The 23,505-nt window shown below is 35.7% G+C and overlaps 2 protein-coding genes and 1 non-coding gene across 4 annotated transcripts; 1 reads left to right on the top strand and 2 right to left on the bottom strand.

The window, feature by feature from the left end:
- Positions 1-901: 901 nt before the first annotated feature.
- On the bottom strand, positions 902-3,940 carry LOC104087326 (glycerophosphodiester phosphodiesterase GDPD3-like). Of its 2 annotated transcripts, none has more exons than XM_009591748.2 (8): positions 3,734-3,936; positions 3,442-3,644; positions 2,393-2,452; positions 2,216-2,296; positions 1,940-2,140; positions 1,742-1,837; positions 1,442-1,638; positions 902-1,340 (listed from the first exon to the last, which is right to left on the bottom strand). In XM_009591748.2, exons 1-8 carry the CDS (start codon positions 3,816-3,818, stop codon positions 1,109-1,111), a joined length of 1,155 nt encoding a protein of 384 aa, XP_009590043.1. In that variant the 5' UTR covers positions 3,819-3,936; the 3' UTR covers positions 902-1,108. The 2 variants fall into 2 exon arrangements, with proteins under 2 accessions (XP_009590043.1, XP_033509593.1); XM_033653702.2 differs by having other exon boundaries at positions 1,050-1,363; positions 3,734-3,940.
- A 14,681-nt stretch (positions 3,941-18,621) lies between these two features.
- On the bottom strand, positions 18,622-18,693 carry TRNAQ-UUG (transfer RNA glutamine (anticodon UUG)). The gene has a single exon. It is a non-coding gene; the product is annotated as a tRNA-Gln (tRNA).
- A 994-nt stretch (positions 18,694-19,687) lies between these two features.
- On the top strand, positions 19,688-22,228 carry LOC104087327 (exocyst complex component EXO70C1-like). The gene has a single exon (XM_009591749.4). The coding sequence runs from the start codon at positions 20,035-20,037 to the stop codon at positions 22,030-22,032; it is 1,998 nt and encodes a 665-aa protein (XP_009590044.1). The 5' UTR covers positions 19,688-20,034; the 3' UTR covers positions 22,033-22,228.
- The last annotated feature ends 1,277 nt before the right edge of the window (positions 22,229-23,505 follow it).

Genomic DNA, 23,505 nt, shown 5'->3' with positions numbered 1-23,505 from the left:
AAATTTCCGGTGCGGGATTTTGGGTGAAGACATTAACTGGGGAAGAAGGAGAAACAAGGTGCAAATATTTTTGTTTTTTTTCTTTTCGTTTTTTTTTGTTTCTCTTTAATCTAAATCTATGAATTCAAGCTCATTATATGTTCATTTCTACGCGTGAATTACACACATTTGTCCAACTCAGCACATAAGTTGCCACATATACTCGATCAACCGTCATAGTAGTTTAAAAAATAGATTTCGATCAAGTATAAATGTCTAGATGAAACTTTATGAAGTATAGGGATCGGAATGTATAACCGAAACAAGTACAGGAATTTACTAGGCTATTCTGTCAATTCAATAATAAGGTATTTCATAATATATTGTATACATTATACTAGGCTATAGCATATAAAATTATAAATAGGTTGAAATGACATAGGGTTTGAGAATATTGAGTAAGACAAGTACTTATGATGAGAGAGAAACTTAAGAGATATTAGAGATATGAAAAGGTTGTATATAATTTAATGAAAAAGTTAAAATAATATAATAAATTGTATTTATGTAATTTTATGAAATTAGTTGTAATTCTTTTAAATTTTACTTAAAAAAAGGATCGTGTAAATTCCTCTCCAAAAATTACTTGGTAGCTCACATAAACTCGAATCTTATGTGCTTGCTCTGTCACTGTTTCTACTATACCTTGCTTTCTATGGCCTATCTATGCTGCAAAAAATGATGGCCTTTATATCACCCTCTGAATTGCTTAAGAGTGTCCTTGAACTAGTCAATTTCAGGATGTAATAGATGTTTAACCATTCATTTTAACAGTGGTTGATAGATTTCTACTATCTGTGATGAAGTGAAAGTTACAGAGAGATTACAAGGTAACTCTTCGTTATCGTACCTCGTGCATCAATGCAACAAAAATGGGGAAAGCACTTTCGTACAAACCCCATTGATCCCTGTTTACAGTTGATTGTCAAATATCCTTTTCATAATACATATCCCTATTCCAAACTATATTACACGACCTAATATTGAAAAGGTACAACAACAAACCTAAATAAAAAGAAATGAAAGAGGGAAAAAAAACATAAAATTGCAAAGTTTGTGACACAGCAGTTCAAGAATGTATTAACTCTGGTACAAGCCTACGGAAATATGAGAGTTCATCGTCCGAACAGGGAGTTCGTTTCTCTGCTAGTAGCCTCTTCTCCAACAATGACAAGCCTTCTTTTCCAGCATGTACTGACTTCGAAAACTGGGAAACAGCTAAAGTAATCTCTTTAACAAAATCTACAATCACTCCCTCAACACCCATCATGTATTGCAAGTGAACCACCTCCTGCTCATTGCTGCAATTGTATAAATTGTATTTCTGTTATTACTACACTAGGTCTTTAAACTACAGTCTAATCACTTCTTTTTATTAAATGCAACAAGATGTCAAACTTACTTTGGCTGGCCATACGTCAAAATGGAAAGATTGGATTCTTTGATTTTTGCTATCATTGTTGGATTTCTTAAAATGGCTTTGACTTCTGAGACAATTCCTTGTAAACCACCTTCTAAGCACAACTTAATTGCCTCATCCAATGAGTTCCTTCTGATGTCGGAATAAATTTCAGATCCTCCATTTGTTAGGAAGAAAACCTGGATGGTCATAGATGACACATTTCAAGAAATGTTCAAACAAAATGTCCAATCTAAGAAGCTAGTTCGGCGTAGTTATGGAACTGCAAATGTCATTGCTCACTGGATAAGTGGTCTGCTGCTTCTTGATCAGTCGAGCCGCATCTGGTTGAAAGCTTGAGAACATAATGCATCTGCCTTTGCCCTGCTTGAATACTACCTGGCTCATAGTATGTTATACAAAAAATGTTAGTACAATTTTTAGTGTCATAGGAAAAGAAGAGACGCTACTTCTGTCAAATGATTGCTAGCATTGCACTACCTGCAAAACTGCTTGAATAACACCAACAAGTTCTTCTTCTTTATAACTTCTGTTATCATCAAACTTAAACTCTATGTTACATCCTACAGACTGACTGGCATTCTCAAACACATCTTCTAGTGTACAGAATCGATCATCCTCGTCAACTTTCCATTCAAAGATTCTCCCATCTTTCGTTTTTCTGAATAAAGGTTTTTCCACCTATTTAAGAAGAATATCAGTATAGTTTCACAAAGTTGGAACCCTCTATAGTACAAAGAGCGAAGAATCCATTACGTTTGTTGAGGCATTCTGAGGTCCATATGAAAGGAACTCCTCCAAAGTGAGGTCTGTAACTCTTTTCTCAATCAACTTGCCCTGAAAAAGTTGTTGCAATGTCCATATTGAGAGTCAGGACATCCTCAAGTTATTATATTTAAGCATTGATTATAATGGATTTTCTGTAAAACCAACCTCATCTTGTGTAAGAATAAAGATATCATGGAAAATAACTGGACGGCCATCTCTTGTTACCTACAAAAAGATTTTGATACACAGTTTCATCTATGGTTCTTTGCTTGCCTGTTATATTTTGCAAGCAAACCTACCAAAGAACCAGGGCCGATTTTGAAAGGAGGAAAAAAAATTGAAAAGACAAAGAAAAAATCAGTGCCTTCATTGAGTTCAAATATGATACACAAATCACAATATGAAAGAAGAAAATATTTAGCTCAGACAATTCACAAGTAGATGCTGCCATAGTGTGATTTTTGAATGACAATGTAACATAACTAGAGATAAAATCCATGTTACTTCTATATATAGTAAGCATTTCTTATAGTAAGATACAACGGAACCCTGTTTGCCGTATTATCAAACTTCAGTTGTTAAGGTAGAATCCACAAATCTTAGGATTGAACTTCTATCAATGCTTTTGCCTCTCTATTCAAATAGATAAATAAATAAATACTCCGGTTACAAAATGAAATGATGAGTTCGGAATACAAAGATCAAAACATCTAAATTGTGGTGAGAATTCGGATCAGTTCTTCAAAATATTTAATAGAGTTTTGTATATTAGACACAGTATAAATAGTATTATACGCTATGATTTTATGAGGATTAAAAATATTAACAAAAACTTAAAAGTTTCGGTAAATACTTATATAAGGAAAAAAACTACTTATTTGACCAAGTAAATGATGTGTTATCGATAGGTTTTTGTGACAAATTTGGACACCACCTGCCACGTATACGCGGTGGCTCGTGTCGTTTCTAGATGTTGACGGTAACCAAAGGCTATTTTAAACTCTTTCCAACAGTTTTCCAAAAAGGATCAAAAACAATTCTCAACGCCTCTGCCATGTAATAATAATAAACTAAATTACTCAAAGTTGTGTTGACACGTAAAAAAGCTAGTAATAATATTCAACCACCGAAAACAACATTAAAAAAAGAAAATTGGAAACAGAAGATTGAAAAATGGTCTGAAAAATGCATGATTTTGAGGGTTATCGCCTCACCTGAACATCAAATTCGATGAAGTCGACGTTGAAATTAGCAGCTTCATTGAATGAACGCAACGTATTCTCTTTAATTGCTTTTGATTTCCTATCACAAGATTGTAACATGTTCATTCCACTTCCTCTATGTCCCATCACTACAAACTTATTCTCCTTTAAAATGAATGTTGCCATTTTTCTTCTCTCACAAACATCATCTTCCCCTATATGCATGTAAAAAATCATCTCAAGGAAATAAGGTAATTAAGGGGAAGAAGGCTGAAACAAAACAAGAAATGGAGGAGTTAATTACCATTGTAGATGGCATATATGACATTTTTTTCATGGAATTGATCAATGTATGGAACTTGAGAAACTGGAACTGCTTTAAGAGTCATTTTCTAATTAATTTTGGAGATTACGATTAGGAAAAATCAGGAGGTTTCGGGACAAAGACGTATTCTATTGCTTTTGCTTTTGCCTTTTTGCTTCTTGTTTATGGTGGGTATTTAAAGGATTGCAAAAGTTTTATTACTTCATAGTAAAACCGTGTCTCATATTTATACCCGCAAAACGTGTACGGTTCTACTCTTAACTTTTGGAGTTTTTCCCTCTGAATTTTCCCCTTTTATTTTCTTTCTTATTTAGATTATTGCTTACATCGAAAACCCATGAAAACGAGATAAATTAACCGCGTATTTGTGAAGTCATCTTCTCTATCCACGTAGAAATATTCCAAGCGCAGAGTTGGATGAGTCAAATCTTCTTTTCCTCATTCTCTTTTTTTCCTTATAAAAAATAAAGGCTCAAATATTTCTCAAATCAAAAGCTAGTACATCATAAATAAAAGATGGTGGGACAAACTCCCATTTCATCGAACCAAACGTCAAAAATAATCGCCCTAGCTAAAGCGTGAGCAGGTTGATTCGCTGATTTTCTAACTAAAGAAATGGACACTAATTGAAAACTCAGTCCTTTCCTCATTCTCTATCAAAAGATGGTAGTTCATTAATGTAGGACTTAGGTTATGTGAACTAGTGTCTTTTATAGACGGATTCAGGATTTTAATTAATGGGCTAGATTTTTAAATTTTTTTGTAAAATTTATTATCTTTTTAAAATTATAATTTCAAACTCTACTATTTGTTGACACTTTATTATTATTCACATACATATTTATATGCTATATAAAAAATACTGAGTTTGGTTGAGCCAAAATCACTATGAATTACACCCGCTATTGCTTTTTATTGTTTATAAAACTGAAGTTGTTAAGTACGAAAATCCAACCGAAAATAATTACAACATATTAACTCATATTTAATTAGTCACTTCACTTATCAACAAATGACTTTTAAATAAGTCATGACTTGATTGTATAATATTTTGCATTATCATCAGATAAAACTTAAAATTCGTATTTATGCAAATAAATCCATTGATTTTTCCATAACATTACTATCATAACTTACAAAATGCTGAAATGGTGATTTAATTGAAAATAAAACATATTGACCTGAAGAAATTACCAAATCAGATAGTAATACTCATTGGTTATTGTTTTTGGAGAAATTCCTGGCTGGACAAATGTAATTTCATGACATGTGTATTTGTAACATAAAATTTTCACTTCGTCTTGATTAATTACTATACTTAATATTCTTGTTTCGATTTATTACTTTATCATAGTAAAATGTGATTATTTAATCGTGTGATCTATAGGTCAAAATGGATTGCCTCATTAAATGGGACATTATCCAATCATGCCCAAATTTTACTTTGATTAAGATGGATTGAGTCAAGATGGGCTAAACAAGAGATTTTTACCTAGTTATACTGTATTAGAAACTTATTAACTACTTTTCTTTGTGTTCCTTACAAATTATATTGTGTATCTATATTTACTATTTATGTACAAAATCATGATAAAAGAAAGATCCCTTAAATATAAGGATTAATTTGTAACAGTATCCCCACATCCCCATCTATCAGCTTAATTAGTTCCTACAATCACGATTTTCTTCCCAATTTCAAAAAAATTTAAAGTCATTCTCTCTTTCATACAAATCAACCAATCTCTCTCTCACTCTCTTTCATACAAATCAAACTATTATCTCTCTAAAATTATAGCATCATATATTTCTCTGAATCAATTCTACCAACAACCATTAAAAAGTATCAACTATTGACAAATCCATCGACATTATCTTTGAAATTGCAGGTATAGGGGTCTGCCATTGACATACCATTAAAAAGTTTCGAAGTTTTGAATTAGATATTCGGATATTACGAATTTGTGATTTTTTTGAATTGGGTGTTCTTGAAAACGATTGAAAATATCCTTTAGGGTTCATATCTCAATTTTAAGGGAGATTAGTTAAGTTTAAAGTTGGTTTTAGGTAGAACTTCAAATTGAAACTCGAGGAAGAAGAGGTTTCGAAATTGTATTACGATTGTATGATAAATGTATCATAATTGTATCTGAATTGTATTTGATACACTGATACCTAAGACATTTCTGATACAATACTAATACTATTATAATACAATATTGTATCATAATTTAAGTTTAGAGTTTGTTCTAGGTGGATGTTTTAGATTGAAACTTGAAAAAAATGAAGATCAAAATTGTATCATAAGTAAGAATTGTATCATGATTGCATCACAATTTGTACCTAAAACAATACATGATACAATACTAATACAAGTATAATACGATATTGTATCACTTTAAGTTTAGAGTTGGTTTTAAGTTGTATCGTAATTGTATCAGAATTGTATCAAATTTGTATCTGAATTGTATTTATGCATTAATACATGAAAGAATACTTGATACAACATTGATACAAGTAAAATACAATCTTGTGATTATATTAGTTTTTAGAGTACTAACGTGTATAGGTAGAAAATTTTTAGATTTTCTATAATTACTGTGATGGATCTTCAAAATTGTATAGGATCGAAAATGTTACCGTACAAAAAATAACCATTTCTTTGGTTCCATTTCTATGGCGAGTATGGCTTCTTTTTTGGTTCAAGACTTTTTTTGTCCATTTGTATTTTTCTTGTGGCTTCTTATACCAGAAACGAGTATCTTGTATAGAGTTATCGAGAAATTGGAAGAAAATATTTGGTAAAATAATATTGGAAGAAGAAGTATCTTCCAGATCTTCATAGAAGAAAAAGGAGGGAGTGGAGTAGAGAAAAAAGGAAACGATATAATTCAATCCCTTAATTGAAGGTGCTAATAACGGGTGAGAGCTTTTTAAGGGGTAATACATACAGTTTGTAATAAAAAACCTAGATACTACAAAACCTAGAGAAAATGGATAAATAAATTTCTATTATAGTATACATAGGAAAAACTCCCCTAAACAATGGGTTGTAACTCAACCCGCCCAAATTGACCCAAATCTTTGCAATATTCTCAACTTTTAAACAAGCATATATAAAAAATTAACTTATGTTTCGGAATAAATATTAATTCGTGCCAAATGATTTCTTTCCTCTATGGATTTAGAATATTATTTGATAGTTCTTCATCTTATAACATTAACAAAGATAAGAATAATAAAAAAGTAGTAAAATTAGACATTCCCACCACCCCAACCCAAACCCACACCACCCCAACCCCCAACCCCTCAACCTAAATAGAAATATTATTTAAAGTACTTTCTTTCAATGTTGCAGATATAGTATCTTCTTATTTATTTCAACAAAATGAATATTATTTTTATGAAGTATAAAGTTCTTTCATTTCAATAAAATAAATACTTTTTTTAATGATGTAGAAAATGTATTTTCTTTTTTACAAAATGAGTACTTTTTTTTGTTAGTTTGTAGAAAAAATATTTTCTTTTGTTTCAACAAAAAGAGTACTTTCTTTTCATGATGTAGAAAGAATATTTTCTTTTTCACAATAGTATTTTCTTTTAATGTTGTAGATAGAATATTTTCTTTTTCATTTCACCAAAATAATTTTTTTTATGATGTAGAAAAAGTATTTTCTTTCATTTCAATAAAATAAGTACTTTCTTTTCACGATATAGAAAAATTATTTTTTTTCATAAAATGAATACTTTCTTTTCATGTTATAGAAAAAGTATTTTCTTTTGTTTTAACAAAAGAGTACTTTATTTTCATGATGTAGAAAAAGTATTTTTTTCTTTCAACAAAAATAATATTTTCTTTTTATGATGTAGAAAAGGTTTTTTTTTTCTCCATAAAATGAGTACTTTTGTGATGACCCAAAATGTCATCTTTAAATGTAATAAGTAATTCTATGTTCTAAAACCTCAAAAAATACTAATTATTATTTCTCGACTTGCGTGCGCAGTCCATACAATTTTACAGAAAGTTTTTATGTGAAAAATGGATTTAAATATGAAATAGAGCTTTAAAACTCAACTAAGTTGACTTTGGTCAATATTTTGAGCAAACAAACTCGGATAAGTGTTTTGACAGTTTCGGTAGGCCCGTATCGTGATTTAGGACTTGGTCGTATGCCCGGAATCGAATTCCGAGTTCCCTAGCCCGAGATATGGAATTTTGATGAAAAATTAAAAGCTTGAAAGCTTAATAATTTTGTAAGAATTTACTAATATTGGATTTATTGACACCGGGTGTGTATTTTAGTTTTGGAGCCCGGTATAGGTCCACTATAATATTTATGACTTGTCTGCCAAATTTGGTGAGAAACGGAGTTGATTTGATGTGATTCGGACGTCCGGTTATAAAAATATAAGTTTTAAAATTTTCTTGAAAATTTCCTTTGATTTGATGTCTGATTAATAGTTCTAGGTGTTAGTTTGGCGATTTGATCGCGCGAGCAAGTTCGTATGATATTTTAGGACTTGTGTGCATGTTTGGTTTGGAGCCTCGAGGGCTCGGGTGAGTTTCGGATGGATTACGGGATGATTTCGGACTTAGGAAATCTGATTTTCTATAGACTTCAGGCTTCTGGTGTATTCTTCTTCGCGTTCGCGAAGGTACTCTCGCGAATGCGAAGAGAAAATTGGGGCTGGCACGTTTTGTACTTCTCGTTCGCGACAGAGTGAACGCGTTCACGAAGGCTTGAGGTGGAAAGCTTTGCGTTCATGATCGAAGCCTCACGTTCGCGAAGGAAAAGAGGCTAACCAGGAAATTGCATTCGCGTTCGCGAAGGGCATCTCGCGTTCGCGAAGGCCAAGCCAGGCAAGCTTCGCGTTCGTGAAGAGTAAAATTTGGCAGCGCAAATTTTATGCTTCGCGAATGTGAGGCACTGACCGCGTTCGCAAAGGGTAAAAATCCGAGAAACAGAACTTAAGTTCTGAAAATGGGGTTTCGACCCATTTTCAACAATTTCCAATTTTTGAGCTCGGGTAAGGTGATTCTTGAGCAATTTTCACGGGAAAACATTGGGGTAAGTATTCCTTATCCTATATTGATTATATTTCATGATTCCATACTCATTTATATCATGAATCCGTGAATTTATGAAAGAAAAATCAGATTTTTATAAAATCTTCCAAAAATAAAAATTTAAGATTTTAAGGTCCATTTGATATCGGAATTGGATAATTTTTATATGATTGAACTCGTAGCGGAACGGGTGTTCGGATTTCGCGAATGTTTCCGAGATTTGAGACGTGGGTCCCACTGTCGAATATTTAAATGAATTTTGGATTTTTATCCGAAAAATTAATAAATTCATATGGAATTAATTCCTATGATTCGTATTGAGTATATCGAATTGTTTGTGAATAGATTTGAAGCATTTGGAGATAAATTTAAAAGGAAAAGTTGTGGTCGAGTAATTGATTGGAATTTACAAAGCGAGGTAAGTGTCCTGGTTAACCTTGACTTGAGGGAATAGAATCCTTAAACTATTTATTATGTGAAATGCATGTGAACGACGTATAAGCGAGGTGGCGAGTGTCTATACGTCGTCAAATTAATTGTTTGCATAATTACTTAAAAAATCATAAATCATTTTAAATCATGAATTAATTATTATAATAATTGTTTCTCTCTTATTCTTTGTCAAATATTAATTCTTGAATTCCTGCATTAATTGTTACATGCTATTTGAATTATGTATCTTAATTGTTATTTGACATTTAGCATATTAAATATTAAACTGCCTATTTTTTCCCTGATTTCCATAATAATTTGCTATTTGTCAATGTTTGTTCCATAATTAAATCATAATTATTGTATGCTTGTTTTCTTATAATTTTATATTAATTATTGTATTTATTGGGGAAATTTCTTCTATAAGAATTGGTAAATGGATATATTGGAGGATCGGGTTGCATGCCGCAACAGAATAGATTGAAATGGATATATTGGAGGATCGGGTTGCACGCCGCAACAGACTTATTAAAAAGTTCATATTGGAGGATCGGGTTGCACGCCGCAACAGGCTTATTAAAAGTCAATATTTGGGGGACCGAATTGCATGCCGCAATAGACTTATTTAAAAGTTAATATATATACTTGATTAAAAATAATTATATGAGAGGATTGAAAATGAATATATTGTGAGAGCTGGTTGCACGCTGTAACAGAATTGAATGTGAATATATTGTGAGAGCGGGTTGCACGCTGCAACAGAATTGAATGTGAATATATTGTGAGAGCGGATTGCACGTTGCAACAGAATTGATGGAAATGATAATTGGTTATGACTGCTGAGTTGACTTCAATTATTATAAATGAGTTACCCGATTTATTTTTATTATTTGTTGTTACTAATATTGCGTACAGGATAATGTAGGTGACCCGCCTTAGCCTCGTCACTATTTCATCGAGGTTAGGCTCAGCACTTACCAGTACATGGGGTCGGTTGTACTGATACTATACTCTGCACTTCTTGTGCAGATTTTGGAGTTGGTCCAAGCGCTGCACCTTAAACTTGCTTGAATTTCAGCTACTTAGAGGAGACTTGAGGTATAACTGCACGACGTCCGCAGTTCTGAAGTCCCCGTCTACTTTACTTTAGCTGTGTGTTTATTTTCAGACAACTTTATTTTATTCAGGCCCTTATTTGTATTATTCTAGAAGATTGTGCACTTGTGAAACCAATTCTGGGATGGTATTTAGACACCATTGTTCTTATGGATTATTCACTATATTTCAGACCTTACTTTCGCATTTGTTCTTTTGTTAGGATAATATTATTCTAACGTTGGCTTGCCTAGCAAGTGAAATGCTAGGTGCCATCACGGTCCGAAGGTGAAAATTTCGGGTCGTGACAACTTTCTTTTCATGTTGTAGAAAAAGTATTTTCTTTTATTTCAACAAAAAGAGTAATTTCTTTTCCTAATGTTGAAAAAGTATTTTCTTTTTCATAAATGAGTACTTTATTTTCATGTTGTAAAAAAATTATTTTCTTTCATTTCAACAAAATAAGTACTTTCTTCATGATGTAGAAAATATATTTTTTATTTTTCATAAAATGAGTACTTTCTTTTCATGTTGTATAAAAAGTAGTATTTTTTTTTGTTTCAACAAAAAGAATAATTTCTTTTCATGATGTAGAAAATGTATTTTTTTCACAAAATGAGTACTTTCTTTTCCTGTTGTAGAAAAACTATTTTCTTTTATTTCAACAAAAAAAAATATTTTCTTTTCATGTTGTAGAAAAACTATTTTCTTTTATTTCAACAAAAAAAAATATTTTCTTTTCATGTTGTAGAAAAACTATTTTCTTTCATCTAAATAAAATGAGTACTTTCTTTCTGAGGATATCAACCAAATATGGGAAAATAAAATATATTTTCTAGAACATGGGTCAATGTAGAACTCTATGATTAAGCATTTCTATGGGTCAAAGTTGGACATCATCATGAGTCTATTTGGCTGATGATTTTTGATGGGTTAACTTGAGCTAGCCCAAAACAGCCCATTTGCAAAATCATTCTAGCCCAAACCAATTAAAACTTGGACGGGTCGAAAGGGTTTGGGTTAGTTTTGCTACCCCTAATCTTATTCATCTAGGCATTTGGATTGGTTTAATTTGCCAAAGTGTATCTTAGCTCGATCTTGGAAGTGACTAGTGATCTTTCCCTTCATTTAGAGAACCAAAAGACGTCACGCACAAGAACCAATCCTTGTTTCTGTAAATTCTGGATTCTTATTCTTTCCCCTTTAAACTTAATACTCTAATTACATGCTTGTATACAGTCGAAATAGATTTCGGCCTTCGTACATTTGATCGAGTTCGAATGGTAAGCGACCGAAGTGAGACTTCAAGATGAGTTCCGAAGATAGTACAAACAAGCTTCGAGCTCCAAGAGCGATCGAGGAATCGCCTCAGTATCATTATCGAGCCCATGACCAAATCGAACCGCAAGGCAACGTGAAGGTTGTCGGAGACGCACAGACCGATTGACACTTACCCCGAATGGAGAACTCAAACCAAGGACGAGGGCTCGACCCAATACCGAGCTCGAGCCAGTATTGAGCTCGCAGACAAGAGCCGTTGCAACCGCACTATGGGAGAGAATCTTGGCGGGAATCGAGGAAGAGACAATTCATCATGGACTCTCCACTATATATTTTTTATTATAAATAAAATAAGATCCCTCTACTATAAACAGAGGAATCCTTGTAAGCACATGAAAAGGTTCACACATTGTAAGAAAAAAGACTACTTCTCTTATTGAAGAATAAATCTCTTGAGCTTGTTTTACTCAACATACTTACTCTTCTTGTTCAATAATTTATATCCTATTTTTATATCCAAGAATCTAAACATTTTCACTTCTACGAACGATTTATGTCAAGCTATATCACATATCCTTAGAACTACTTATAAATTTAACTATATCCGACTTTCCGGGTAAACAGTTTGGCGCCCACCATGGGGCTAAGGGTAACAGTGGTTGTTTGATACAAATCTGCAATACACACCAGTTACAACTTCGAATCAGCAATGGCAAACCCTCGATTGATGGCTTTACCTATCGACCACAAAGCCAGCCTTCAAGATGAAACCAACAACTTGATACCCAGGGCCGGAAGGCCACTTAATGATGTCATTGAAACTCGAGTCAAAGTACCATAAATCCGAGTTGAAGTACTGCTAGATGTCAATTCACAAGTGGCTCTTGAGGAAAACTAACGTTCCGAACCAGAAAACAATATTCAGGGCGGAACTCGATCTGTAGCTCGAGACACCCATAACGTGGAGGAGATCGAAGTAAGCTTGCGGATGATCTTCGAGATGTTACAAGCCCAGCAAATAGTGATAGCTCAGTTGCAGAGCCAAACTCAGGTACAAAGCAGGTCGGAGCCCAATCCGCTTCGAGAAATCACCCATAGAACGGAGCCAGTCATAGTGAAGTCAAACGAGCAAGAATCGGGGACTACTCCCGAAATTACTAAATTGCTCGAGGAACTCACAAAACGAGTCGAAGCCAACGATAAAAAAGTAGAAACATATAATTCCAGGGTCGATCAGATCCCGGGAGCTCCACTAATGATAAAAGGGTTGGATTCGAAAAAGTTCATACAAAAGCCTTTTCCCTTGAGAGCAGCCCCAAAACCAATCCCCAAAAAATTTTGTATGCCCGAAATTCCCAAATATAATGGTACGACCGATCTCAACGAACACATCACCTCTTACACGTGTGCCATCAAGGGTAACGATTTGGAAGACGATGAGATCGAATCCGTGTTATTGAAAAAATTCGGAGAGACCCTCTTAAAGGGAGCGATGATTTGGTATCATAATCTGCCACCAAATTCCATCGATTCTTTTGCCATGTTAGCAGATTCGTTTGTAAAGGCACATGCTGGTGCCATAAAGGTTGCGACAAGGAAATCGGACCTCTTCAAAGTAAAACAAAGGGGTAATGAAATACTGAGGGAGGGTCCCGATTTCAAATAGAACGCATGGAATTGCCACCGGTCACAGATGACTGGGTCGTCCAAGCTTTCACCCAAGGGTTGAACGAGCAAAGTTCAATAGCATCACGTCGGCTGAAGCAAAATTTGATCGAGTATCCTGCAATAACTTGGGCGGATGTACACAACCGATATCATTCAAGAATTAGGGTCGAAGACGACCAGTTGGGAGCTCCTTCTGGATCCATGCATCAGAACATGACAGCTATTAAAAACCAGAGGGACATCGACAGAGAGCAAGGGCCAAACAGAGACCGATATCAACTGTATGTCACAGATCGAATGAACAACGGTTCGACGCGCAATGCCGCTCGGAACAATCGAAGGAGTGATCGAGGACAAAATTCTTGGGGGCTTATGAGCAAGAGTGGCTTTGATAAATATGCCGATCCTATAGAGGCACCTCGGCTATCGGAGTATAATTTCAACATCGACGCATCAGGTATTGTATCGGCGATCGGAAGAATCAAAGATACTAGGTGGCCCAGACCTATGCAAACCGACCCTTCCCAAAGGAACCGGAATTCGATGTGCAAGTATCATGGTACGCATGACCACTGAACCGAGGATTGCAGACAATTAAGAGAAGAGGTAGCCCGTCTATTCAATGAGGGCCACCTTCGGGAGTTCCTCAGTGACCGAGCCAAGAATCACTTCATAGAAAGGGACGCCAGCAAAAAAGATAAACAAGAGGAACCTTTGCATATCATTCATATGATCATCGGTAGGGCTGATACTCCATAGGGATCCGTGCTCAAATACGGCAAGATACCGGCCACAGGGGAAAAATGAACTCGAGGTTATGTACCCGAAGGCACTTTATCATTCGGAATTGAAAAAGCCGAGGACATCTCTCAACCTCAGAACGACGCTCTGGTAATTTCTATCCTATTAAATAAAGTTCAAGTTAAGCGTGTCTTAGTGGATCCAGGTAGCTCTTCGAATATCATCCGATCTTAGGTAGTGGAGAAGCTCGGTTTACAGAATCAAGTCATGCCCGCAGCTTGGGTCTTAAACGGCTTCAATATGGCCAGTGAAACAACTAAAGGGGAAATTATTCTGCCCGTAAATGTGGCTGGAACCATCCAAAATACCAAATTCCACGTAATCGAAGGCGATATGAGGTACAAAGCCCTACTCGGAAGACCATGGATCCACAATATGAGGGTAGTGCCTTCGACTCTACACCAAGTGATGAAATTCCCTACGTCGGATGATGTGAAGACAGTATACGAGGAGCAACATGCTGCGAAGGAAATGTTTGCGGTCGATGAGATAAAACCGATACCAACGTTATCGGCCGTAGAAAGGTCGAGCATAAAATATAGGCGAGAAACCAAATAGTAATCACAGCAAGCAGGATATCGAAGATGACGAGGAAGAGTTTCTGACACCTCGAGCTCTCATCGTCCCTGATGACTCCAATGCCACCAAGTCGATGATCGAAGAACTGGAGTAGGTTATATTAATCGAACGTCTGCCCGAGAGAAAGGTATACCTAGGAACGGGGTTGACCCCCGAACTCAGAAAAAAACTTATTCAATTTCTTATTGATAACATAGATTATTTTGCTTGGTCTCATTTTGACATGACAGGGATTCCACCATCGATAACAGCGCACCAACTGAGTTTGGACCCTAGGTTCAAACTGGTGAAGCAAAAAAGACGACCTCAATCCGAGGTAAAACATGCTTTTGTAAGAGATGAGGTAACTAAACTTCTCAAAATAGGGTCAATTCGGGAAGTAAAATATCCCGAATGGTTAGCCAATGTGGTTGTAGTCCCCAAAAAAGGGAACAAACTTAGAATGTGTGTAGATTATAAAGATCTAAACAAATCATGCCCCAAAGATTCTTTTCCACTGCCTAGCATCGATCGCTTGATCGATGCCATAGCCGGTCACGAGATCCTCACTTTTCTCGACGCCTATTCCGGGTACAATCAAATTAGCATGAACCCGGAGGACCAAGAAAAAACTTTATTTGTTACTAAGTATGGAACCTATTGCTATAATGTAATGCCATTCGGGCTAAAAAACGTAGGGGCTACGTACCAACGCCTAGTGAATAAAATGTTCGAAGAACAAATAGGTAAATTGATGGAAGTTTACATTGATGACATGCTAGTTATGTCCCTGCGCACAGAGAACCATTTGACTCATTTGCAGGAAACGTGCAAAATTTTAAGGAAATACAACATGAAGCTCAACCCCGAGAAATATGCTTTCGGGGTTGGATCGGACAAGTTCCTCGGGTTCATGGTGTCGGATCAGGGGATCGAGATCAACCCCGACAAAAGCAAAGCCATCGAAGACATCACCGTTATGGATAGTTTGAAAGCAGTGCAAAGGCTAACCGGACGGATAGCTACCTTAGGACGATTCATTTCAAGGTCGTCAGATCGAAGCCATAAATTCATCTCTCTACTCAAAAAAAAGAGCGATTTCACCTGGACTCCTGAATGCCAACAGGCACTAGAACAATTGAAGGGGTACCTATCGAGCCCACCATTACTTCACACTCCGAAGACAGATGAGAAGCTTTACTTATACGTAGCGGTATCGAAAATTGCGGTAAGTGGTGTCCTAGTTCGAGAAGAGCAAGGTACGCAGTTTACTGTTTATTATGTAAGTCAGACCTTAGGAGAGGCAGAGACTAGATACCCACACTTAGAGAAATTGGAGCTTGCATTGATAAGCGCCTCTATAAAGTTAAGACCATACTTTCAATGTCACCCCGTATGCATTTTAACAACTTTCCCACTTCAAAACATTTTGCACAAGCCCGAACTATCGTGCCGACTGGCTAAATGGGCCATCGAATTCATTGGGTACGATATTGAATATCAACCTCGAACGGCCATCAAGTCCCAAATTTTAGCAGACTTTGCGGCCGATTTCACACCAACCCTCGTACCCGAAGTTAAAAAGGAACTCTTGTTAAAATCAGGTACATCGTTGGGGGTTTGGACCCTCTACCCAGATGGTGCTTCAAATGTGAAGGGATCCGGGCTTGGCATCGTATTAAAACCTCCCAGGGGTGGCATTATTAGGCAATCCATCAAAACTACTAGATTAACTAACAATGAGGCCGAGTACGAGGCCATGCTTGCAGGTCTCGAGCTAGCTAAGAGCTTGGGAGCAGAAGTCATTAAAGCCAAATATGACTCTTTACTAGTAGTGAACCAAGTGAACAAAACTTTCGAAGTTCGAGAAGATAGGATGCAGAGGTATTTGGACAAGCTATAGGTAACTCTACACCGTGGAAACCATGAAGGCACCTGTGGAAACCACTCCGGCGCCGAACCACTAATTCGTAAAATCATCAGAGCAGGATACTACTGGGATAACATGGAAAAGGACACTAAGGAGTTCGTTCGTAAATGCGATAAATGTCAAAGGTTTGCACCAATGATCCATTAACCCAGAGAGCAGCATCATTTGGTAATTTCTCCATGGTCATTCATGAAATGTGGAATGGATATTGTCGGCCCTCTACCATCGTCCCCAGGTAAAGCTAAATTTATTTTGTTTATGACTGACTATTTCTCTAAATGGGTTGAAGCATAGGCGTTCAAAAAAGTAAGAGAGAAAAAGGTTATAGATTTTATCCGGGATCACATCGTGTGTATATTTGGTATACCAGCAGAAATAACATGTGACAATGGTAAGCAATTTATCGGCGGTAGAGTGATAAAATTTCTCGAAGATCATAAAATAAAAAGGATACCGTCAACACCATATCATCCTAGTGGGAACGGACATGCCGAATCAACGAACAAGATTATCATCCAAAACATAAAGAAAAGATTGAACGAAGCCAAAGGAAAGTGGAGAGAAATTTTGCCTGAAGTCTTTTGGGCATATCGGACAACATCTAAATCCAGTACAGGAGCGACTCCATTTTCCTTAGTGTATGGCTACGAAGCTTTAATTCAGGTCGAAGTCGGGGAACCAAGCGCAAAGTTCCAACATACATCGGAAGAATCGAACTACAAGGCAATGAATACTAGCCTCGAATTATTAGATGAAAAACGAGAAACGACACTGGTTCGAATGGTTGCACAAAAATAACGAATCGAAAGGTACTACAACAGAAGAACCAACCTCCGCCATTTCAAGACCGGGGACTTGGTCCTAAGGAAGGTCACCGTCAACACTCGAGATCCTAATGAAGGGAAGCTCGGCCCAAATTGGGAAGGCCCCTATCAAGTCCTCGATATAGTCGGGAAAGGGTCTTATAAACTTAGAGCAATGGATGGAAAACCATTACCAAACAATTGGAACATATCGCTTCTCAAATTATATTATTGTTAAGGTATGATTTTCTCTTCTCTATCGTCTATATACGTATATTCAACACTAACTCATTACAGGAATTCGACAAAAAATATCAAGACCTCTGGTTTCAAAGCACGCGTTGTACTCTTTTTTTCCTTAGTTCGGCTTTTATCCCAAATGGATTTTTCCGGCAAGGTTTTTAACGAGGCAACAACTATGTGCTACCCGAGGACAAATCAATAGTATCCGAGGCTCCTTCGTAATCAACCTCGAATACTGGGGGGCTACCAATCGAATAAATCAAGTTCGACACAAGAAAGTTATTTCTTATCAAATTCATGTCGAACAAGGTCTCGATAGAGAAAAGTGTAAGGGACAAATGATCAAAACGAACCATGCCCACGTAGTTTTGCTCAAACTCTGGCACAAGATACAAACACATATATAATGACTTATAAAGGAGAACTTTTTTTTTCAGATATCTCACACTTTGAAAAGATCTTCCTGCTTCATGATTCAAACAAGCTTAAAGGCCAACCACCATCAAGAGAATTTTTTATACAAGCGGTCATAAAAAGCCTACGGACTAAGATACTTTGAGTTCGAGTTCGAAATAATTACTCACTCAATTATTAAAGTCTAAGGGCTATCTTACTTCGAGTTCGAGCAATCACTCACTCGATATCCAAGGTGACTCAATTATTAAAGCCTATGCAAGGTTAATATCCAAGGTGACCTGATAACTTTGTTTTCCTTATTTTTTGGAATGAAACTGAACCTATAAGTAGTGGGAAAGGGGGAAAAGATAGAGGAGGGTAGATTTAGTCCTTACATATGGTGCAGCTGGCAACTCTAGTCCAATTAAATTATATGGCAATTTAAAGTACAAAAGGGTATACATAATAACTGCCTGAACTCTGAAGTGCTTAGCTGAAACTAAAGTGAAATTTGTTCTTACAATGATTCCCTTGAAAAAGAGTGCTAAAGAAGAAAAATGAAATGAGAGAAAAATCAAAGGGTAAGAGATTCCAAAGGTCCTACCGGGAGTCCAACCCAGGTCGCTGGATTCAAAGTCCAGAGTGCTAACCACTACACCATAGAACCCTTTTATTAATCTGAAGCTTCTAGTTATATTTAACTAAAATATACTCCATATAAATAAAAATTCTTTGGGATATTTTCTAAGTCTAAATGCGTATAGTTTATTATTTAGAAATTCCAGTTCACCTAGATTGGCAAATGAAATTGAAGCGATCTATTTTGGTTTTCTTCTAACTAGGAGTAGTAAACTAGTAATAAGAACTCTTTTGAGATATGTGACAATAGAATTCTTTTGGTGAATTATTCAAATATTGCATTGCAATTTATAACTGGAAGAAAAGGACAAGTACATCATTTAGAGAAAAATATGATTTGGTGTAAACATTGGATGCAAGTAAAATTTTGAAACATTATCTTACTTTCAACTCACTAATATATATTCATAGCCTTTTTAAGTAACAGTTATGTGGGAATATGTGTTTACCTGGAATACTAAACATATTAACATATAGTTCCAATCAGGAGCAAGTCGCGAAGACTTGTGAACACTATTGAGTCAAAGGGCAGTAAATAAGAGGAAAAGAAACATGGAACTAGTTGCATTTTGAATTGCCAATTATTTTCATCCATCCCTGTCTCAACCAAATTTCTAGAAAACAGCAATAAATTTCGAGCTACGCGATTTATAATTGGTGACAAGCAAGTGGTTGAAAAAGATTACTAGTACTTGTTATTATATTCGTTTTATTATATATAATAAGTGACAGTTATTTAAATTATATATTTGATATAAACCATACGAGTAATTTTGGAGTGTCAAGTATTTTCAGGCCTAAAGCAATGATTTTAGTGGCTTTGGGTGGAGCCGCCCTTGCGGAGTTAAGGCTAGTTAAAATTTTGTAGGTTAAGATAGAACCGGGAGTGCATCACTAGCCCTAATCTCATCGACTGATTTTAATGAATATAATTATGTGGTCCGGTAAGCAATGATGATGCTTTAAACAATAATTAGAAGGCAAAACAGTGGGGAGCCACTACTAAGAAAATGCAATGCAGTAATGCTAACAGAAAAGTAAGTCGTGAGAAGCACAACTAGCTTAATAAGCTTGTCAACCGGGTCAACAGTCAACTTGTACCAAACATCTCCCGAAAATAAACCTATCTTCCCATAAACTCGCACAATCTCAAAAACCAAAACTTCATCATTTCTCATTCTCAATCAACCTGTTCCATTCCCTTCCCAATTTCTCCTCCATCTCTACCAAACTGCTTGTTTCAAAATTCAACATGTCACATCTTTTTTCTTGATTTTTTTCATTTTTCATCAATTAACATATTGCTTGTTATATTCTTACGAACTATCCCTTCAGTTTTAATTTACTTGTTGAGATCTATTATAGCAAAATGGTGAAGAATCACTTAGATAAAAATGCCAGCTTTACAGGCAGCCCAAAACCACCTCGTTCAGCCACGTCCACCGAGGCGTCACGGGCTGATCAACATTCCAGAAATAGCAGCCAAGAAGAGTTAGATCATTCATTGAACACTCACATTGAGGATGTTAATAAGTTATCCGAAGATATTGATCAATTCGTAGACGTTCTTTCAACGTGCCATGATAAATCAAATCCCCCTGAAGTCCCTGATTCGGTCGAGACTTTCTCCAAAATCGTCGAGTCCATGATCAAAAAGTATAACTCTTGCGAAAATGCCACCAGATTTTGCAAGACGACAGAGGAGGACACTTGTTTTATAGGAGCAGTGATAATGTTATCCAAATTGACAAATACCTTGAGTGAATTTCCATCAGGTTCAACGACCACGAGGTCATTGAACCTAACGAGCATGGTCTTGCAACGTGCCATGACTTTCATGGAAGAAGAATTGAGAAACTTGTTAGAAGATTCTAGAGTGTCTTCCAATTCTAGAATTCTTAAAAATTCTTCATTCAATGCGAACAATCTATTAGATGGGGAGCAATGTGTTTTGACACTTTCAGAATCTAGCGGAGACGAGGAATATCCGTCGTATTCTCCAGATATAGTGACAAGAATGAATCGAATTGCCTCGGCTATGATCTTGGCTGGCTATGAAACAGAATTTTGTCAAGTGTACTCGATATCGAGAAGAAATGCATTCAGTGAACAAATGAAAAAGCTCGAATTCGAGAGGATAAACATGGAGGATGTTCAAAGAATGCCATGGGATTCTCTAGAAGGAGAGATTACGAGGTGGATCAGAGTTGTGAAAAGTTGTTCGACAACTCTGTTCCCTGGCGAAAAGAGACTCGGGGACTCTGTTTTCTCCGATTCTCCTATAATTTCGCAAAGCCTCTTTAGCAATCTGGCGCGCGCCATTGTGATTCAGCTTCTCGACTTTGCTGAGGCCGTCTCAATGACTAAACGCTCAGCCGAGAAGCTGTTCAAATATCTAGACATGTATGAAGCTATACGTGATCTCATTCTAGCAATCAACGTGTCGTGTTCCAATGAATGTGAGAACGAATTGAATTCGGAGATTTCAGCTACAGGAGACAGAATAGGAGAGTCGGCTGTGAGCATATTCTGTGATCTCGAAAATTCCATAAAAAATGATGTAGCGAGGACACCGGTCCCGGGTGGGGCAGTGCACCCTCTAACGCGTTACGTTATGAATTATCTAAAATATGCATGTGAGTACAAAGATACCCTAGAGCATATTTTCCAGCAACATGTAAAATTGGAGGAATCCAATTCCCCTGCCAAATTGAAACCAACATTGGAGGTAGAAACAGAGAGCGAAAGCCCCCACAGTTCTGAAACAGTAGCCGGGACGATGCCGTTCTCAATACAGTTAGTCACAATAATGGACCTTTTAGATACAAATCTTGAAGCCAAATCAAACCTGTACAGAGACCCTGCGTTGCGCCACATTTTCTTAATGAACAATGGTAGGTATATCTTACAAAAAGTTAAAGGGTCCGCGGAGATACACCAAGTGATGGGCGACACGTGGTGTAGGAGAAGATCAACGATCGTGAGACAATACCACAAGAATTACCAAAGGGAAACATGGGGTAAGGTACTCCAAATCCTAAGCCATGACGGAATGCAAGTCCATGGGAAAGTAGTGAAGACAACAGTGAAAGAGAGGTTCAAGAATTTCAATACAATGTTTGATGAAATACACAGGAGTCAAAGCACTTGGGTTGTAAGTGACGAGCAGCTTCAATCAGAGCTTCGTGTTTCGATATCAGCTTTGGTAATTCCAGCTTATAGGTCATTTTTTGGGAGGTTTAGACAGTATTTGGACAATGGAAAGCAAGCAGAAAAGTATGTAAAGTACCAGCCAGAGGATATTGAAACATTGATTGATGGACTATTTGATGGTAATTCTGCATCAATGGCCAGGAGGAAGACATAGTTGTGGTTATTCATGCTAAAGAAAAACTCCTCTAGAGTGGAAATTTTTTATTATTGTATTTCATTTCCCTCTTTTTATATTTCAGCCTTCTCAACTTTTCTTTTATACATGCGTCAATGGACTTGTATTAGACTCTTTTTTAGTGTACCATAGTTTTATGCCTTCTTTAATTGATATGTTGATACTGTTAAATTTATTTTCGGTATATATCAAGTGATCAACAGTTTACAATCCTATCAGTTCAACAATATTAAACTAGTCATACATATTAAATTCGACTTTACAGGCATAATTTTCATTTTCTGAATTTGGAAATTTAGCTGTTGGGCAGGTTTTGGTCGTTGAACGAGTGAATACATTTTTTTGCCTTTTTCCTTAATTTCAAGTTACTTAGTCGTTTTGCCATCTTCTCCTACTAGATGAGGGAGGCCCATGCTGAGCATGGCCCAACACTTAATTACAAAAATATTTTTCTTAATTGCATTACTTTAATTATTTTATAAAGATCATTCATGTTAATTTAAATAATTTACTTAAAGATGAAAAATTCATATACATCTTTGTTCAATAAAAATCCTTGCGTTTCCAAGTTAACCATCTCATTTTAAACTATTTGTTGGCAGAGGCGGACCTAAAATTTGAAGGTCGTGGTTACACTTTTCGATTCAACTAAAATTTACTTTATATTTAAGGTGCCAGTGCTAATATATCACTATTTTCTAAAAATATATACATGTAAACATAGGATTTTTGCCGAACTTTACAGGTGTCAGTAACCCCTCTTAATATAGCATAGTTCTGCCTTTGTTTGTTGGAATTTAGCATCAAGGAAAAAGAAATAAAAAGGTTACCAATATTTTATCAACTTACTTTTTTTTTTTTCCGTCTTTGTGTGATGTTTTTTCCTCATATTCTTATGTGAAATTTAAAATAAATCGAATAATTGGTGGGCTTATTTGTAACACAAAAATTCATAGGCAACACATTTTGGTAATTTCTTAGCGCATTAAATTTAAGAATACGAAGTCTCTAAATTTATTTATACCTCGTCAACTTGTGAATAACCAAAGTGTTTTGCATTTTTCGTTTTTGATAATTTGTTAGTTAATAGTATTAAAATAAGATGAGATGTCTTTTTTTAACATACGAAAAAATATGTGTTACATTAGAAGTGAACCCGAAAATATATAAACAAATATTTCTAAAGGAGTACTAATTTTACTGTTTCTTTTTATAGAATTTTCTCGTTAAGTGCTTGAATAATAGACAATTATTTGAGCAATTCCACCTTAAAATATTTACCTGACATACATAATCTTGAAGATTCAAATGGTAGATATTATAGTTTGAACACTAATACCGTGAGTTTTAATTTCAGTCTGTGTCATTTCCTAATAGATGACCCTCTTCCTGTTATATATATGAAAAAATAATAAATTTACTATTAATATTATAACTTAAGAGGGAGCAGGT

Source organism: Nicotiana tomentosiformis, chromosome 11, assembly GCF_000390325.3.
Source record: "Nicotiana tomentosiformis chromosome 11, ASM39032v3, whole genome shotgun sequence".
NCBI classification, from domain to species: domain Eukaryota; kingdom Viridiplantae; phylum Streptophyta; class Magnoliopsida; order Solanales; family Solanaceae; genus Nicotiana; species Nicotiana tomentosiformis.
Note: the sequence above shows the minus strand (reverse complement) of the source record. Positions and strands in the feature narration are given on the sequence as shown.

Coding starts and splice junctions, on each gene's coding strand:
- LOC104087327 (XM_009591749.4), top strand. CDS start 20,035: ATGGTGAAGAATCACTTAGATAAAAATGCCAGCTTTACAGGCAGCCCA.
- LOC104087326 (XM_009591748.2), bottom strand. CDS start 3,818: ATGACTCTTAAAGCAGTTCCAGTTTCTCAAGTTCCATACATTGATCAA. Junction 1,838..1,939: donor TTATTCAAGCAGTTTTGCAG/GTAGTGCAATGC, acceptor ACTATGAGCCAG/GTAGTATTCAAGCAGGGCAA. Junction 1,639..1,741: donor AGCAGCAGACCACTTATCCA/GTGAGCAATGAC, acceptor ATGACCATCCAG/GTTTTCTTCCTAACAAATGG.